The 20,340-nt window shown below is 34.2% G+C and overlaps 1 protein-coding gene across 3 annotated transcripts; it reads right to left on the minus strand.

Annotated features, from left to right (window-relative positions):
• Nucleotides 1-6,713: 6,713 nt before the first annotated feature.
• Nucleotides 6,714-19,808, minus strand: LOC115954178. 3 transcript variants are annotated; one of them, XR_004083836.1, is made up of 7 exons: nucleotides 19,579-19,808; nucleotides 19,429-19,479; nucleotides 19,004-19,055; nucleotides 18,864-18,922; nucleotides 18,686-18,731; nucleotides 8,743-8,935; nucleotides 6,714-7,082 (listed from the first exon to the last, which is right to left on the minus strand). XR_004083836.1 is itself a non-coding variant. In XM_031072085.1 (7 exons), exons 1-6 carry the CDS (start codon nucleotides 19,705-19,707, stop codon nucleotides 8,793-8,795), a joined length of 480 nt encoding a protein of 159 aa, XP_030927945.1. In that variant the 5' UTR covers nucleotides 19,708-19,808; the 3' UTR covers nucleotides 6,714-7,082; nucleotides 8,783-8,792. The 3 variants fall into 3 exon arrangements, 2 of the variants coding, with proteins under 2 accessions (XP_030927945.1, XP_030927944.1); XM_031072085.1 differs by having other exon boundaries at nucleotides 8,783-8,935; XM_031072084.1 differs by lacking the exon at nucleotides 6,714-7,082 and having other exon boundaries at nucleotides 8,212-8,935.
• Nucleotides 19,809-20,340: the final 532 nt, after the last annotated feature.

Consider the following 20,340-nt stretch of genomic DNA (forward strand, 5'->3'; position numbering starts at 1 on the left):
CGGGCTGTATTTCCCTCTCTTTTCTTTCTTTTTTGAATTCTAACAGATTTTTCTCAATGATTCTACCCTAATTCGTTGTTGCTAAATTGCCCTTCACTGTTGGCTGCTTCCCCTTTTTATAGTGTCCTCCTAGGGTTTCCAAGGTACCACTAATTTCCCCCATTTGCTCCCCTAGGTACCAGAATCAATGTTGTGCTAGTAACATTGGTGGCTGGCCCCTTCCTCATTTCTCATAATTTTCTTCTTTTGGTGTTTCTTCCCTAAAAGTCTCTTGTTGACTTTCCATTCTGTGGTGTCCTTAGAGAGCTAACATTTAGTCCTTCCTTCAAGGCTTCTAAACCCCACCTTTTCAGACTTAGCTTTTAGCTGCCTTTCCCTTTGTCATTTTTCCCAAGTGAGCTGATTCTTTCCTGCCAAGTTGAAAGTTCCTTAGCCACTTCCCTTCATGGTTCTTCTTTCTCGGTTCCCTGAGGTACCAGCCCCTTGTTCATGAATTATTGGTTCCCAAGCTTTCTGATTCTTTTTTGCATCATTGGGTGGCTGATAGGGACATATTTGTTCTCGTTCCTTGTGTTTCTTGGCACCTGCCTTGAACTGTTTTAATCCAACCTTGGCTTTGCTGCACGTCCCGAGGATCCCGAGCTCTTGGCAGTCCCTGGGTATCTCGGCCTAGTTTTTACCATTGGGCTCCCTAGTGATTTTCTGGCTAGGCTTTTCTTCTTCCCTTCATTTCATGAGTTCTAAGGCTTACCCATTTGTGGGCTTGAGTTCCTCCTTAAAACCCTTAATAGATTTGGGCCTACCATTTTTTTCTCTTTATTGCAGGCTCAAGTATTTTATTTTTTTATGGAGTTCAATTCTTTATGCTATTTTGGGCCTTGGTGCAACATTGTGACTTTTTTTAGACCTCAACACATGTTTTAAAATTAACTTTTCTAAATTGCAATGCAACCTTCAATAGGAAAAATTATGAATCCTATTTTTTTTGTTACCAAAATAGCAAGTAGCTCTAGGAAGAGACCAATGGGCCGTCCCTCAAGATTTTAAATAAATAGAATATATTAGTATAAAAAAATGTTGAAAGTCTGTTCCGAAAAATTCATACTTTGTGCCTCAAAATTGAAAATCAACCTCCGGAGTTAAAGGTTGGTCCCCCATAAATATAAAATCTAAACTAGCTGCCTAGCCAATATTCATGATGACTATGTGTTTGGTATGTTGGTAGTTTGGTTGTTTGCCTTTTTTAGACTTAAAATTAAAAGTTTGGGTCTTTGTGGTTGTTATAGTGATTTCTAACTCTACCTAAATCATTATTTATACGTGGTTTTTGTCATTAGTAATATGGATTATAATTGAGCATTATATCAATTACATATTTTCTATGATGCAATAAATTCTCAACTACAATATTGTGAAATTTCTTACTCTTAGCTAAATTCTAGACCAGAGAGAGAGACATGAATATTTTAGAATTTATTATATTTGATTGTCAGTATAAAAGTTTTATCAACAAGATAATTTTACAAATCATGAAAATAAAACTGTTGAAAGTGGAAATTCACCATTATGAGCATAATGTAGTTTTCTCAACATTTAGACTTCAAAAATTTATTAAATACTTACATGAATTTTGCCAACAACTTGTGAGGACTACAAAATCAACAACTTTTCAATTTGTTTATATTATTAAAACTAAGTTTCAAAACAAAAAGGAAGATGATATTTTAATAGAAGCTTTAATTATATATATATATATATATATATGAATTTTAATATATTTCTAATTCTTTAATAAAAAAAATGTTTATGTGTATGTTTATGTTTTGACCCCCTAAAACCTAATAGCAACCCTAATTATATATTCACTTCTTTGCATCAAAAGGGAAATAATAAGAATAAAGCAGTAATGGTGTCTTTTTGGAAAAAAACATTGATGAAAGGATGCTTTCCTAGGTCCTACCAATGTTGGGTTGTACACAACAGCTATATGTGTTTAAAGGATGTTCTCAACTCTCAAGTCTCAACTATGCAGTGCATTGATAGATACATGCAGTATTATATATGTTTTCTTCCACCGCAGTGATTGAGTTACCCCCTTCTTGAAAGACATTTCTACCCTTTCATTGTGTTAGGAATATGATGATCATATAAGACTGTCCTTAAGTTCACGTCATGTAGGCATTTCTTAGAAACTGCAATGGAGCTTAACCAAATGGGAGGTTGGTCCTCAAAAATTTTAAAGTTAAGTTAAATGTGTTAGGTCAAATAAATGTCATTGGATTTGACTATTGTTTCCCTTTAAATTTAGGGTGGAGTGTCATTCTCTTAGACCTCAAGGGTATAGAACGTAATTAACTAATTATACCTAAATAAAATAATAATAATAATAACCCGTAAAGATCTTGGGTATACCGTTCTATTTTCTTCTTTTTCTTATTGTTTTTAATAGAAAGTTAAAAATATTGTTCTACATTCCTAGGTAAAATAAGAAAGATAAATAGTTATGTACACCTTCGATGATTCTTAGAATAGTTTTCTTATTAGCTGGGAGCAAAATATTAGGTTTTTATGGTTATTTTGATATTTATGCTCCATTTGTTTTGAAGTAAAATATTTTTTTAAAAATATTTTTTCATTTTTTGGTATTTGTTTTTATGTAAAATATGGTCAAACTTGTAAAATATTTTTCATTGATCGTAAAATCATTGGTAAAAATACTTGTAAAATGTTTACATTTAAAAACTTGGTAAAACATTTTACGAAAGCACATAGTGACCCTCCCCCTCATCTGGTGGCAAGGTCACTAGAGTCGTCGCTCCATCAACCGATGTTGGCAATCCAGTCACTTGACCTTTGACACCACTCCTTCAGTGCTAAACCACCAATTTTTATGGTTTGGACTTAAAAAATGTTACATATTACATTAAACACTTAAAATTATATTATTATATTATTTCGAAATAAACAGAATGTTAAAAGACTAGTACTCTTAAAAGATTTTCCCTTTAGTATGATGGTGATGGTAAATAACCAATTTGAGCATTACCTTAAAAAAATATGGGGCATCATTATTTATTTAATTAAATTAAAAAAAAAAAATTGTGACAGTGTTAACATCATCCCAACTATCAGCGGGGTCCACAAGTAAATGCAAGTATACAACATCTAATGGGGGAGCATGTGAAGAGCAAAGATGATAAAAGGCACAATAAAGACAGGGTGAAGAGTTCATACATTAGGATTAGGACCACCTTTTATTTTTATTTTTATTTTTATTTTTACTCAATTTGAGAGTGAGAGAGAAGAACACAGAGCAGTGGAATTTAAGAAACAAAGGCCCACACCTCTATAAAGTCGCAAACGAAGTTGACAGTTTATACAGTAGTAGCCAGCCCCCTCGTGCTAACCTGCGCTAGAGGTGCGTGCATACCTCTTTTGCTATTGAATTTTTTTTTTTTTTTTAAAAGAAAAATTGGAATAAGACTTTCATCTTTCTTGAACAGGGTCATAGCAATGGACCAATAGTACTGGTAGTAGGAGTGGTTAACATATGCAATAAATTCCCAAACAAACTCATAATCTTGTGGTCGGACCATGTACGGTTCTGAATACTTATACAGTTATACGTATATGTTGTGTGCAAAATTCTTATATATATTCTTCATATAAAAATAATTGAATACAGCTTTTTTACATGATTTTAAACATTAAAAAGGGGAAAGTAAGTTAAAACTTAAAAGTGCAAAAATAGTTTGTATAAATGTCATTACTTCCTCAATTTCACCACCTTTATTATTATGTTATCGATAAAAAAAATTATGCCATTGTTTTGAAATAATAATAATCAGGCTAGCCAAAGAGGCATCTCAGAATTATATGTGCTATTATCCTGGGCCTGCAGTTACAGGTGAAGCATCTTTTCGTTTATTTTTCCTTTGTTAGTGTTAGCACTGATGCCGATCTCTGCTTTGTTTTTGCTGAAGTATCCAAAAGAAGTTCTATGGTCTTTAATTTCGAATAAGAATCACATGGTTGAATGATCAATTATATGATATCATTATCAGCCAGGTATTTAGAATGTACAAATGATGCTACATCACCTTCCACAAACCATCAAGTGATTATATTTATCAATACAGGGCACAGCCTATTTCATGGGCTGTGGTGTCCTGACTGTCTCAACAATGTCACTCACTAGCACCATATCTATTCATAGGGTCATTCTATCGTACTTTTTTTTTCATGTGCCATATGATATCTATCCAATCTTGACCATTCATCCATCACTATTAACTATAGTATATAAGACGATAGCCTATGCTAATGGTTAAGACCAAATAGGTATGGTACATAAACTTTTAAAAAATAATAATATAGGTATGGTACATAAACTTTTTAAAAATAGTAATAATATAGTGCACAATAGAATTCTCATTAATTTATTTATGACAAAATTAATATAAACTTCTTGTTATAACAAAACTAATGTAAACTTGTTGCCGACAGAAGGTTATGGTTAAGACAAGTATGTTAACTTGCCCAGACGAAGTTTGGTTAGTCCAGCCCGATTGATTTTGCTATGTAGTCCTATTATTCAAGCCCATTGCCACCTTGGTCAATGCATCATAATGATCATAGGTCACAAAGAGGAAGTATACAAAAAATTTGACTACTGCTAACAGGTTGTTAGTGGTAGACATGGCAAAACGGGTCAGAATTTTCTGACCCGACCCGACCCGACCCGAAAAATACCCGACCCGAACCCGATTTTTTTGACCCGAAGCAAAAACGGGTTGACCCGTGACCCGACCCGTGTTTTGTGCGGGTCAACCCGACCCGACCCGCGACCCGACCCGAACCCGAACCATTTTTTTAAAACTTTTTTTTTTTGGTAAAAAAAATAGTGAAATTAAGACAATATTGGTTTAATTGTTTATTGTGAGCTTTAAGGAAACAATTGATACATTTACATAACTGCATGCAAATTAATTGAAAAATAAATGGTTGAGCATTCTGTAATGAGTAAAGATTTTTAGATATCAAATAGCAAAGTACATGCCAAGATAATCTGGTTACAGTAAAGTTAAAAACAGATTTAAAATTGTAGATATGTGTGAGACACATTCACAAGTGTGAAAATAGTAAAGCCAAAGTATCAAATTAGCATAAATTATGAATGCTTAGATCTATTTTTTAACAATTTATGTTCAAAATAAACGGCTTTTCAAAATAAATTATGATATTTCCTAGAGTGTGTGCTGCTTAACAATGATATGATCTTCATAAAAGAGACTAGGTATAAATAAGTAAGCAATCAAACTTTAATGTATATCTCAAATTGAAATAGAGTGTCAACCACAATTGATAATAGATTATAAAATTAATTTTTAAAATTGTAACTTTCTTATATGTTTTTATTCTTTATCAAATGAGTTATCCAATAAGTCATTTGTAATTCTTTTTTTTTGGAATGTTGATATTATGTAAAAATAAAACTTGTATATTTGTTTTACTTATCTTTGTGTTGTTTTGTTTTAGATAGCAATGTTAGGATTTGTATAATTTTAAAATTATTGAATAAATATTAAGAAGTTTAACTGAGTTTATTCTTGATATAAGTAGTGAATGCAAAATAATGCATTTTACATCAAGTAATATGTTGCATAACTATCCAAATGGCAAATACATATTGTTTTCTTTATAAAAAAAATAAAAAATAAAAAAATAAAAAATTTCATCTGAAAAATACGGGTCAACCCGACCCAACCCGACCCGACCCGCAACCCGATTGACCCGAACCCGATTTCAACCCGCTTAAAATGACCCGTTTTTGACCCGTGACCCGTTTGACCCGTGACCCGATTGACCCGACCCGAACCCGACCCGACCCGCCCGTTTTGCCATGTCTAGTTAGTGGTAAGTGTGAGTTTCAGTTAGTTCAATTGGTAAAGTTTCTGACGGTTGAATAAAAGATTTGAGATTTAATCTCCACCTACACCAAAAACTGATTGATGTATTGATCTAATGATAAAAAACTATTATTAGAAGCAAACACAATAAATTGAAACTATCTCAAAAAAAATAAAAAAAGTTGTTAGTGATAAGTAAAAAATTATTTCAGTGATGAGTTTACATGAGAACCAGTAGAAACTTACCAAATAAACTATTTTGATTTTTTTTTTTTTTTTTTTGGTTTGTCGAATTGGTCAACACGAATGACGAGCATGGCTTAAAATAAGTCACAAATGGGCAGGATGTGGAACCTTGAAAGATATGCGAGAAAAGGTCCAAGTCCAATTTGCCAACTTACTAGTAAAAGTAAAGGTCAACCTAGATTAAGGTGTGTAGGAAAGAGAATACTTACAAGAGCATTCGTATCAACTCATGTAAATTTTATTATTATCTATTTTAGCATAAGAATTTATTTTTCTTAATTTACATATTCACTTTTTAAAACACTTCATATCATATTTATCTATTTTACACAACATTTCATTAAAATATCAAATTTTATTGATTTTTATTTCTTTTTTCTTTTTTTACACACAACAGCCACTATCCACTATCTTCCTTTATTCTTGAGATACATAAAAAATAATTAAAAAATTAGATGTAAAATAAATAGAATCAATGTAAATTTATATGATTATTGTAGCAATCATGTATTTTTACATTATTTTGCATAACCTAATATATGTGAATTTTGAACTTGATTGGCTAAAATGTAGTGTTTTTTTATTTATTATTTTTTATTATACAAGCATGCCATTGCTCTAAGTGAAGAAATTTGGATGACAATGAATCTCTCCACGTGGTTCCAATTACAAGACATGCATAACCTAGAGGGTTACTACTTACAAGGAACACAACAGGTGAGTACACCAAGGCAAGAGCCCGATGGGAGTCCAAAGTCCAACGTAATACATACCAGTCTTTCAGTAAAAAACAGAATCACCTATCTGACACACTGCCACACCTGATGTACTGTAAAGTAAGTCATATCTCTTTCTTTTTTTTTTTCCCCTTGTTGATTTCCCCCTCTCCACTCTTTAAACAAGTAACTCTACTGCTCGATGCTGTACCTGCACAGCTCGAGGTTGAAACTCTGTTAGATGTGACAATTTTTTTTTTTTTTTGATAAGAATTAGATGTGACAATTTATGCCAAGCACTTTGCCAATCCTCTATACACTTGCAAGCTATATATATATATATATATATATACATCGAACCAATACAAACAATTGTCTCTTTTTGGATGGAAAAGGACCAATAAAAAACATTACTTCTGCAGACATTAGCATTGACCAATGACCATGCAACTTCAATTTACAAGAGATAAAAAGGCCAGTCCATGATTGTCAAATTTTGATAGAAGTCTGTGATTGAGAGCCAGTTACCTACTGGCCTAGTAATTGGGTAAAAAACTCGGGCAAAAGGAATACCGCATTCAGCAACTGCTAAAAACACCCCCCGTTTACCCTTACACAAGGCTAACTGGTTAAATATATTAAATGCCAATTTGCAACCTTAGAGTTTGCTCCTAATTAGCACCTAAATTTTTATAAATTTAGACAAATTAGCATCCAAATGCATATTAACATCAATCACTTGTGCATTTATATAAATTTAGATGTATATTTAGACAAGTACTTCATATAAACACCAAAACAAAAAGGGCAAGGAAAGAACACAGTTCCTTAGAAATCTGGATAGCTATAGCCAAATCATAGTGCATTTCCTCATGGTTCACTTTATCAAGAACAATAAAACACATAATCTTTTTTTTTTTTTTTTTTTTTTTGAAAAAAGTCACAAGACATCTCCATAAAATTTGATAGTTTAGGATAAGCTGAAAATTTCAACATATTTGCAATTTCAACTTATTTTTGCTACTATTCATGAATCCCATTATACTTTTTAATACTATTCATAGGTTTCACTGTACTATTCAACTAACTTTTATCTTTAACTATAGTACTTTCAGCAAAAAGTTTTTAGTTTCAACTAAATAAGTTGTTCTCAAATGGACACTTAATTGAACATTTGAATTAGTTACCTCCTGCATTAGCCATACTATATATTAGGATATACTCAGTATTATAACCATCCATTTGTATTTTAAGAACAAAAATAGTACTCTTGTTTTTCTTTTTGCTTTTTTCTTAACATAGTTCCCTGGAACATCCCATGCCATTTTTTTATAAGCCCCCTGAATATACCATATTGTCCCTATAGGTTTTGGTAATATCCACTAAAGCTTTAAGTACAGTTCCTTAGGTAAAGTGCCTTAGATTAACACTGTTTTTGTTGTATTGGCCAAAAAAATCCTATGGCTGAATTCAGTTGGAGAACCTATGGCACTGCATCAAAGGAACTGTACATAGGCTTTGCCCATTCTTTTATAAGGCATTGATAGGTGTGAATTATTATTTTTTCTCTATAATCGATACTTAAGGCATATATTAGAGCAGTTCATCAAGACGACATGTTATGCAATGTTGAGAAGTGGTCATAATCACCTACATTTCCCATCTCAAGGCAACAAGTCAAACTATTCAAAAAGTTAGAACATATAAAGTCATCTTTATAAATTATAATCATTTTTATTATAACATGAATTTCCACCAAGTGAAGCAAATATTTTATTATAAACATATAAATAAAGAGGCAGAAAAGGGAAGAACCGTACTAACGATCTACAAGTTCATGCATCTACAACCACAAAAATATTTTTGCTTACAAAATTGGGAAATGAATAGTAGACTTGTAAGTATGTGCACCTGCAAGAAATCATCCAAGCCTTTCTTGCCTAGTCCGGGTAGTGTGGGCCTCTTCAATATGTCGGGTAAGAAGGGAGATTCCATAATAGGAGGCACTTGAGGCAGCATAATAGGATGTCACTGTGAGTTGAGTGAACTTTGGGAGTGCATAACCTACAACAGATTAACAGCCAATTTGATATATATATCCAAAATGAAAGTCTCTAAATGAATGTCTACCAAGATACCCAGTGCCTGAGACTCATTTGACAAACCAAGTCTTTACACTCGTACATATGAGTAAAACCGAAAAGATATAAGAGACATTAACCCTTTGAAGTTTTAAAACCTAACCACAAGTCAAACGGAGGATTAACAAGTCAAGTACCAAAATGAACTCCAGCAGCTTCCCATGCAACATTGATTATTGAATTCTATACCTCAACAAAGCCTTAAATAGTAGTCCCATGATAGGAAATCTAGGGAATCTTAGTAACTATGAAGCCTAATACTAAAGCTTTGGTGTCCATCCACATCAAGGAAGACAATCTGGTATATTATTAGTACTCAATACTCATTTAGGTCATTAAGTTTTGGGAAATTTTCACTTTAAAGTTTAAAACCTATAGTTTAGGGGTAATCCACTGATCCAAATTAAACCCAGTAGTTTCAAAAGTACCAAATTAAACCCTATTCTTTTGAAAGGTAACAAATTAAACCCTAGTGTCAAAATTGGAGCAACACCGTCAGCAAACATTAAAATCAAAAGTGAGGGAAATGCAGAAAAACCCTCTCAAAAGGCCTGCTGATGGACTTCATGCTTGCTGGACCACAGCCACTATGGGAGAACAGGAAGCAAGAACACGGACTGGCGGATTAAAGAGCCTCTTACATAATATGCTTATGCAATTGCCGTTGAAACCTTTTTAAGTCCACCCCTACTGTAGAAATAAGTATGTTCGGTCTTTGCTCTTTGGTCCCTCCACCTCCAGGACATTACAAACTGTGTTGGGCTATAAGTCCAACTGAGGAAGGTATAAGTTGATAGGTGGAGGGGCTATTGTACGGGATTCTCAAAGATCTTTCATGGCAGCTTTGGCAAACTTATATCAAAATCAAAGAAGCTAATTTTTTAAAGGGACTTTTGATGCTAACGTTAACAGTGTTAATCTTTTTTATTTTTTGAGAAACGTTAGAAGTGTTAACTAATTTTGACTGTAGGGTTTAATTTGTTACCTTTCAAAAGTTCAGGGTTTAATTTGGACTATCTTTAAACCGTAGGGTTTAAGGTGAAATTTTTTGATAAGCAATAAGTTTATTGATATCAAAAAGGGAAGCACCCTAGTACATTGGGAGTGTACAAGGGGTCAAACAATCAAGAACAAAAGTTACAAGAATCTAGGAAATCAAGAAAAGATAAAAATGATTGGTTCCGCAATGCAGCCAACCAATCCATTAAAGTTCTAAAGAAAAATAGCTTCAAGTTTGATATTGATCTCTCCTTATCTTCAAAGCACTTACTATTTCTCTCTTTCCAAAGATACCACAATAAGTAATGGGGGAACAATCAACCATATATACCCATTTCGATGACAACCAAATCTGCCTTGCCAACATGCTAAAAGCCCCACTATAGATTGCGGCATAACGCAACTCACTCCAAACAATCCGAACACCATAGCCCACATATCCATTGCAACCGGATAATGAAGAAAAAGATGATCAACCGATTCACCATTACACTTGCACATGTAGCACCAATCCAATATCCAAACCTTCTTTTTCGTAAATTGTCAATCGTTAAGCACTTCCCCAAAGTAGCAGTCCAAACAAAGAAAGCTACTCAAGAAGGAATCTTCTGTTTCCAAATACTTTTCCAAGGAAAGCAATAGTCATTAGAGCCCACTAAGAGACTATAATAGTTTTAAACCAGAAAGCCCTTCTCTCTATCAAGTTTCCAGCACATCTTATCCTCACCAAACCCTTTCACCGAAGCACCATAAATGGTATCCATGAAACCAGCTGGTGCCTCTAATTCCCGAGCATGCACACCCCTAAAGAAACTTACATCCCAAAAAAAGACACCATTATCAAGCTTCATAAGCTCAGCCACACTAACCTCCTTGTCTTGGCAAACTCTAAACAATTCAGGATAGCTGACTGCAAGAGAAGTCTCACCACACCAATGGTCTTGCCAAAATTTCACCCTAGACCCACCCCCAATATCATATAGAATGTGGCGAGAAAAGGAAGGCCATCCCCTACTAATATATTTCCACAAGCCAACACCATATGGACCATTAACAGGGCTAGTACACCAGCCACCATTAACAGGGTTTAAGGTGAAATTTGCCCTTAAGTTTCTTTATTCATTAAAATAACAGAGGTATGAGGCTTGCAGTGGGTCTATGTTTATGCCACTGTGCTGCCATTCAACTTGTATGGGTATGTTGGACTTTTTGGATCTGCGAATAAGGGTTTAAATTTATTGCTAAGATTTATTTGATAAAACGGATAGGACTTATTATCATAAGGAAATAATTTTTTACAGGTATTACTGCATCTTAGGCCCACTTTTTAAGGAAAGTGGAATCTTTATGCTCAAATGGAAATTTTAAATCATGAGTTGTAGCCTTTATTTTGCTTTGAATGGCAAATTGGGATTGTTGAAGGCTACCAATGATTATTGAAGTAATCACAGCCAAGAAGAAACCCTAACGGATGTTAAATTTTGTTAAGATATGCCTTAAAAACTAGGGGTTTTGAGTATTTTACTAGGATTTTGATTTTTTATTAGGGACTGTATAGTAATCTGATTATTCATGGAGTTTAATAGCAATTAAAAATTGCAGAGGGAAACGGTTAGAAGGTTGCAATGTTTGGGCTTCAGTGCTACAAGAAATCAAGAACCAGTAACGTATTCTTTTGGAGTGTGATGTAGTACAAAGTAAAGTCATTTTCGATTTGAAAATATGTGGTTAAAGGTTTATGCGTTCATTGACATGGTAAAAGGTTGGCGGGAGTCTTTTCAGTTTCATGGTATGCCAAGTTTCATTTTGTCTAATAAACTCAAGGCAACTAGGCTTAAAGAAGTGGAATGAAACAGATTTTGGCAATATAGTTTGACAAAAGCTTCTCTTCACTATTGATGGCTTACTGGGAGTCGGAATACTGGAGGCCTACTATTGATGGCTTAGACTTTGATTGTCTAGATGAGATTGAGAGGCTCTCACTAGAGAGGGATTTTGAGGAGGAAATTCTTGAGGCATTAAAGAGGCTGAGGGAGATAAGGCCCCTAGGCCTGATGGGTTTACTATGGCATTCTTCCAAAAATGCTGGAGTGTAGTGGAAAGGGATGTTATGGCTTTCTTTGCAGATTTTCATAGACACGGCATCTTTGAGAAATCTCTTAATGCCACGTTTCTTTGTTTGATCCCTAAAATGGTCAATGCTGTTAGTATTACGGACTTTTGCCCTATTATTCTTGTGGGCAGCTTGTATAAGCTTCTGGCAAAGGTTTTAGCTCATAGGCTAAGAGTTGTTTTGGATAAGCTCGTTTCTGACTCTTAGAATTCTTTTGTTGGAGGGAGACAGATTCTTGACTCAGTCCTTATTGCAAATGAGTTTCTGGACAGTAGAATAAAGAGTGGGATTCCTGGTGTGATTGCCAAGCTAGATATTGAGAAGGCTTACGATCATGTGAACTGGAATGCTCTATTCTACCTTATGGAGAGGATGGGTTTAGGGGAGAGGTGGCGGAGATGGATGAAGGATTGCATTTCTACAGTTAGGTTCTCAGTTCTTGTTAATGGTTCTCCAACGGGTTTTTTTAGTAGTTCTTGTGGTCTCCATCAAGGGAATCCTTTATCTCCATTCTTATTCCTCTTGGTGATGGAGGTTCTTAGTAGGTTGCTGAAGAAGACAGAAGTTGGTGGTTTCTTGAGCGGATTCCAAGCGGGCTCCCATGTGCAAGGGGGTTTGAAAATCTCCCATCTTCTTTTTGTTGATGACACTATCTTATTCTATGATGCTTCTAGAGAACAATTATTATATGTAAGAATGGTGTTGATTTTCTTTGAAGCTATCACAAGTTTGAAAGTCAATGTTGGTAAGAGAGAGATTGTGCCAGTAGGTGAGATAGGTAATTTACATGCTCTAGCTCGTGTGTTATGTTGTAGGGTGGGAAATCTACCTATGACTTACTTGGGAATGCCTCTTTAGGGCACATTACAAGGATCCCTAGATATGGAATTCAATTCTAGAAAAAATGGAAAGGATACTTTCCAGGTGGAAACAGTTATATTTGTCTAAGGGTTGTAGACTTACTTTGTTAAAGAGTACTCTTTCGAGCCTTCCTACTTATTTTTTTTAATCTCTGTTCACTATTCCTCAAGTTGTAGTAGCCAAATTGGAGAAGATACAAAGGAAATTCCTTTGGGGGACTTCTGATGAGGTCTTTAAATATTCTCTAGTCGCGTGGGAGAAATTCTTTTTACCGATGGAGGAAGGTGGTTTGGGGATAAGGAGGGTGGGGTTGTTTAATCAAGCCTTGCTTGGTAAGTGGTTATGGCACTTTGGGAAAGAAGATCACAGGTTATGGCGTCAGGTTATAGCAACCAAATATGGAGTGGATAGTGGGGGTTGGTGTACTAGGGATGTTTGAGGGACCCATGGCTATGGATTGTAGAAGAATATTAGAGTAGGAGCTGAGAGTTTCTTTAGACAGGTGGAGTATGCTGTGGGGGAAGGCCATTGTATTCATTTTTTATATGACCCTTGGAGTGGGCCTATCCCTTTAAAGGATCTCTATCCAGATCTGTTTGCTTGTGCTGTTTCCAAAGAAGCTTGGATTTATGATTTAATTGTTTCTAATTTAGAAGGGAGTAATAGAAGCTGGAATTTACAGTTCCATCAAGCTTTTCATGAAAGGGAGGTAGAGAGAGCATGTTCTCTACTTAAGCATCTTTATTATAATATGCCAAGGGCTGAGAGAGATGATATGTTGACTTGGAAGTTGAATCGTTTTGGTGTCTTTGATGTTTGCTCTTACTATAATTTGCTAGCTGATTCGGATGGCTCTTCTTCCAACCCTTTTCCCTAGAAGTGCATTTGGAGTACAAAGGTACCTAAAAGGGTGTCTTTCTTTTTATGGATAGCAGCTAGGGGTAGTATTCTTACCATTGATAATTTGGTTCTTAGGCGGTTACTACTGGTTAATTGGTGTTGCATGCGCTGGTGTGATGAAGAAACTGTGGATCATCTTCTACTCCATTGTAAGTTTGCTTATGTCTTGTGAAGTTTTTTGATATTTTGAATCTAGTGGGTGATGTTGAAGACAGTAGCCTCCCTTCTTTTTGGTTGGTGGAATTGGTTGGGGAAGTATTCCTCTAATATTTGGAATATGGTTCCAGCTTGTTTGATGTGGTTAATTTGGCGAAAGCGTAATAATCGTACTTTTGAAGATATTGTGAGATCAATAGATCTTTTGAAGCCTATACTAGTTGGGACCTTATTTAAGTGGGGTAAAATTTGGGGTTTTACACAAGAACAAAGTTTCTCTCCAAACTAATTTGGAGAGAAACTTTTCAAACTTCTTATATATCTCTTTTTTATGTGTGAATTTTGAAAATCTAAACGTTGAATTTCATGTTCCTTATGTTTTTAACATGCATATCAAATTTGGTTTAAATTGGATATTATTTACTATTCAATAAACTTATTTTTTATACACAATTTTAGATCATAAAAATTTGAAATTTTAACATTTGTTTGATGAGATAGCAATTGATCTTTAATTGTCTTGAAATTTTACATGCATGAAGAATATAATAAGAACATGCAATCTAACGATTAAATTTTCAAAATTCACACTCAATATAGAGATATATAAAAAATTTGTAGAATTTATCTCCAAACTAGTTTGAAGAAAAACTTTTTTTCTTTACACAATGTATTTCCATTTATGAATTTCTTCTTTCTATTCATATCTCTTCTTGAGGTACTTGTATTCGTTTTAAGTTCTGAGTGTTCACCATCATGAACATGATGTCCTTTTTATGAAATAAATCTTTGATTACCTATCCAAGAAAAGGAAAAAAAAAAAAAAAAAAGCTTCTCTTCTAGGCTGTATTAAGTCTTTGGATGAGATTGAAGAAGCTAGATCTCTGCTAGAGGGTGAAAAACTACAATGTGATCAAGCCAAAGTGGATCTTGAGAGAATTGTGTTGATGGAGGAAATTACTTGGAGACAAAAATCTTGGTTGCTATGGTTGAAAGAAAGGGATAAAATACTATGTTCTTTCATAGACTTGCAAACTCACACCATCTCAACAACACCATAGGGTGGTCAGTGGTGGATGGGAAGGAGACTATTAACTAGGATGCCATTAAGGAGAAGATAGTGAACTTTTATAAGGCCCTATTCTCAGAATTGGGAGTTTGCAGGCCCCTGTTGAATTGGCTTGTTTTTTCAGCTTTGAAGTATGATGTTTCTTACCGGTTGGAAAGGTGTTTATGGAGGATAAGATGTATGAGGTGGTCTCCAATATTAATGGGGATACAGCTCCCGGTTCTGGTGGGTTCAAGATGGCTCTTTCCCAATCATGTTGGGGCATTTTAAAGGAAGATGTTATGAAGGTATTTCACTATTTCCATTCACATGGCACTTTTGAGAAAAGTATCAATGACACTTTCCTCACTCTCATCCCAAAAAAACCCAGGGTGGTGGAGATTGAGGAATTCCGGCCTATTAGTCTCATTACGTGGGTCTATAAGATCCTAGTGAAGGTTTAAAACTGATGCACTTACCCTCTAACCCATTATTATAGGGGGAGGAATCATGTCTTGAGGTTTATTAGGTTTAGATCATGATAGTAACAACTAATTATCACCCTTAAATAACACAAAATTTCAGTCCTATGTTCAAAACTACCAAATTTAAAAGAACTCAAAATGTCCAGAAGTACCAAAACCACCGAAGAAATTGGAACTACATTATCATGCATAGTATTACATTATAATGACTTGAAATTTCTATTTGGTTAATGATTAAATAGAATAAAAATTAGACCTAACCATAGCTATTTATTAATCAAATAAAGTATCATGGATAACATTTCCTTATTTTATTCTTGATTGTAGTAGGGTTCATAGTTACCAAGATAAAACATTTTCTATAATCAATAGAGAATCACCTTTGCCATCAATTGGTTGGATTATCTACAATGGTTGGGTATAGGCCATTGTTATGCGTCATGGGGCTTCTTTTTTAATAGATACGATAAAATTTTAACCCATGGCCTTCGCTTCACAATGATTACGCTTTAATATCAGGCCAATACATTAGTTGGTTTTTGGTGTAAACTAGGTTCAAACCCCATATCTCTTATTTGCTAACAAAATATTTTACCAGTTGAGCTAACTAAAACCCATGGTTTATAGGTTTTCTTTTATTAATAAGTAAGCCTTATTTAGTTTATGGGTCTTTATGTATGGGTTTTGGTTTAATTTAATTAGGGTTTGGTTTACTAGTCAAAGTAGAAGTCCTAGTTCTACTAGGAGAAGTTAAGACTATGGTCTACATAAGTGTCTTATTGTACTCACTACTCAAATAAGTTAAAGTTTGATCAATAAAATTATTGAGTATTGAGGGGCAATGACCTTAGGGTTCTTTTTCCCTCCTCCTTTTCTCTTCTTTCTTTCTTCTTTTCTTTTCACAAATACTGTTCACATCATTTTTCATACTATTCACATATTAAAAAAAATTCTATTTATATTTATTTTCTTTTGTTTTCAACCATAAATCCAATCTTTTCTCTCTTGAACCCTAAAAAATTAGGGGAATTTATCTACGTGTGGTTGTGGTGGACTAAGGCTTAGGAGGATTTGTGGATTTTGAAGTTTAAAACCCATTTTAGAAGAAGGCTTAGAGTTCATTGGAGAAAAGATTGGATTTGGGGTTGAAAAGAGAAGAAAAAAAGAGAATGTTTATTTTAATACGTGAACATGAACAGTATCAGAAAACAGTGTATGAACAGCACCCGAGAAAAGAAAAGGAAGAAAGAAGAGAAGAGAAATGGAAAAAAGAGAGCCTTAATGCCAATGTGCCTTAATACTCAATTTTATTAATCAACTCTAACTTGTTTGAGTACAATAAGACTTTCATATAGACCATTCTCTTAACTTCTTCCAATACAACTAAGACTTCTACTTAATTGAACTAAGACTTCTACTTTGACTAGTAAACCAAACCATAATTGAATTAAACCAAAGCTCATACATAAAGACCATAATGTAAATAAGACTAATTAATGAGAAGACTAATTTGCTGTAGCATGGCTTTCAAGTTATGGAGTTCTATCTTTAGGATGTTTGGGGTTCAGTGGGTTTTACCAGAGATGGTCCTTGATTTATTATGTGGATGGCAATGTCATGGACCAAATTTAGATGTCTGGAATCTTATCCCTTTATGTTTGATGTGGACTATATGGAGGGAACGAAATTGGCGTATTTTTGAAGATGTGGAGTACATGTCTTCTCAAATACAAGCGTCCTCCATTAGTTCTCTTTATGAGTGGTCTTTTGTATCAAGTCTTACTGATAGTATTTCTATTCACTCCTTCATAGAGTCAACTCATATGTAGATATTACCCCATTGTAATTCTTTAGGCTGCTTCATGTTTCTTTTCACAATGTAGTCTCTTTTCAATAATATTATTTTTACCTATAATATAAATATATATATATATATATATATTTATTTATATATATATAAACCTAATTAACTACCATGGACACTTATTTTGGGCTTTTCCTTAACCTTAGACTTCCAAAAAAAAGGATATTCTTTCATTAGCCATTCTATGGTTGTGCCATCAACCTCAAAATCTGCAAATCCTACTAAAACCTTAACCCACCACTACCACATGTAGACAAACTCCCCCAATTTGTCCTACATTATTACCCTATGAACTGCCCAGCATCCATCAGACTCACAACCATGTATTCCCTTTGTCTTATATTTTGCTTTTCTAATTTTATAGATGATTGATGCTAGCAAACTGACTCCAATTGACCTTCTCCCTTTGTTTTTGCTAAGGTTGTGGGTTCAAGATCCATCAAGTGCGTTGTGTGTGTAACTTAACTAACTAATCAAAGAAAAAACTTACAGTTGATTGATCCCAAGAAGAAGGGAAGAGAAAAAATACAACCCCTAGTATTCCTTTATCTTAAAATATATTTATCTTATTTAAATTTTCTTTGAGAAGTTATTTTTATTGGCTTTGCATCAACAGCTTCAATTTTGTTAAACATGAATCCCATACCTGCTAAAAGGCATACCTTTCGATTCCCTTTAAATAAGCCTTATCAATTTCGCCAGTCAAAGCATCCAATACAAGATATGATTGAAAATACTTCATTTTGAACTCACATTCTATAAGCATATACTCCACGCCAAAGGCTCACTGGGAGGTATTCAAACAAAACTCCTTAAGATCCATCATCCATGACCCACCCCCTCAAAGATACAAGTACCATTTTCCATCAAATTCATGAAATAGTATTCCAAAATCCATTGCAAAGTTAGATAAAATTTTTATGGATTAGTAACTCATATTCTTTTATGGAATAGTCTCCCAAAATCCATCAAATTTTCACAGATTAGGTTGCAGCTTAACCTAACAAATACATGCAACAATATTCCTAGATGGAACATGTTCCCAAAACCCGCAATTGCAAAGTTAGATCATCAAGCATTAGCAGATAAAGGATCAATTAAGCAAGTGAATCAGATTGTATAACACATCAAACTTAAGGCAATCTGAAAGCCCTTTTCTAAGAATAGAACTGAAAAATCACCCCCTTTTTTTTGGCTAGATAAATCACCCCTCTTTAAACATAGTGAATGAAGGGAGATATCCTTACCTCCGAATGCAGCGCTGGTACCAGAAAAGAGTAGCAATGGAGGAAGCTGTGAAAAAAGAAGACAATGGATCACGTCATGCAAGTTAACAGACAAATCTTCAGCAGTTAGTGGAAGAACAGGAAGGTCAATTTACATTCAAAGAATTATAAAATCACAAAAGAAGTATATAAGATCTACCCCAACTAGGAAAGGAAGCCACTTCGGCCCCTTCACACGATTTTGAAGGTATGGGATCCCTGCAATTGAAAAAAACACTAAGCAATTTCTATAAATTAACTAAAAAAAAAGAAGTAAAACACAAAGGGGCACAAATTTACCTGTATTGAAACCGTGAACTGCACTAAGCATTGCACCAATACCTGTCCCCGCCTATTTAAACGAAGACAGCAGAAAGAGTTCAAAACGGTAAAATCACTTGTACAACTATACTCATTAACAATATCATATAATCAAGCAGTCGGGTCATTAACGGTTTCGGTCCATACAAGAGCCAGAACTCAGCGTTAACAAACTAAAACTAATGTTCTTGCTCCACCTTTAAAACCATATACATCATATTCCATCAAGTTTACCGATACCCGCATCGTTTAACACACTTTTAAGAGAGTTCCATTAATAATATAAATAAATTACATGAGCATAGATCTAAAATCCAATTAATATAATGAAATTCAATTCAGAATTCTACATAAGCAGCAACTAAAGTGTTGTGGAAAATGAGAGAAGCGGAGAAGAAACTGACCACAGCAGTGGCGTCGTGTAGGACGGAAGTGATAGTCCATTCACCTCCAGCCTGAATCATCGTCATCAATCAAAAAGCAGTATTATGAAAGAGTAAATTGATCAAACAGGTAATGTGCATTGTAAAAGAAAAGGGAGAGAGACTGATTACGGAGTTAGGGTTTAAGAGGGAGAGACAGCGAGGACAGCGTGGGGATCCGAGGCCAGGGTTTATGGTTGGATCGTGATTATACATATTGCCACTCCTCAGCTTCTCTTCGTACACCTCTCTCGTCCCCATCTTTTTCTTCTTTTCCCAACTCCTCGCGCACAAACTCACAGTCGCTGTGTCTCTCTATCTCTTCAGTTTTATTAAACCCTTTAAAACTCTGCCTCACGATTTTATTTTGTTTTATTTTCGAGTGCTTTTACCTTTGGGTTCCTTTACTTTTTTTTTTTAAATCGGAGAAAATCTCTTCTTTTTATTTATTAAAAAGATAAAAAGCCTTATGCTAATAATATTTTTGTAACAAATTTTAAGTAGTACGTTGTTGCTTATCGTGACTAGTGTGTAAAAAAATAATTTCAGTAGTGAAATAAATTACCACATAGAATTTGTTGTAAACATAATATTTCTCTAAAAAGATAAATATTTCATATTTGTATATCATTATTCATTAAGTCTTGTAGGCACACAACAAAAAAATCATAAAAATTTCAAAATATTCTCAAATTTGTCTACCACCTTACTCATGGCCATTGGAAAAGAATTTATAGCTTGTGGTAAGTCCATGGGTAAGGTAGTAGCTTAATTTGAAAATGTTGTGAATTTTTGTTGTATCTATAGATATCATTATTATAAGAGAATGCTAACTAATATCCTGAGGGCATTAGTTTAGGAACTATTTTTATAAATATTTTATTGGGAGAATGA

Source organism: Quercus lobata, chromosome 7 (assembly GCF_001633185.2).
Source record: "Quercus lobata isolate SW786 chromosome 7, ValleyOak3.0 Primary Assembly, whole genome shotgun sequence".
NCBI lineage: Eukaryota > Viridiplantae > Streptophyta > Magnoliopsida > Fagales > Fagaceae > Quercus > Quercus lobata.

Excerpts from the sequence above, each read along its gene's own strand:
- LOC115954178 (XM_031072085.1), bottom strand. The coding sequence starts at position 19,707 with ATGGGGACGAGAGAGGTGTACGAAGAGAAGCTGAGGAGTGGCAATATG. Across the intron at positions 19,480-19,578 it reads CCCTCTTAAACCCTAACTCC|GCTGGAGGTGAATGGACTAT; the intron begins GTAATCAGTCTC and ends ACGATGATTCAG. Across the intron at positions 18,923-19,003 it reads AGTTCACGGTTTCAATACAG|GGATCCCATACCTTCAAAAT; the intron begins GTAAATTTGTGC and ends TTTCAATTGCAG.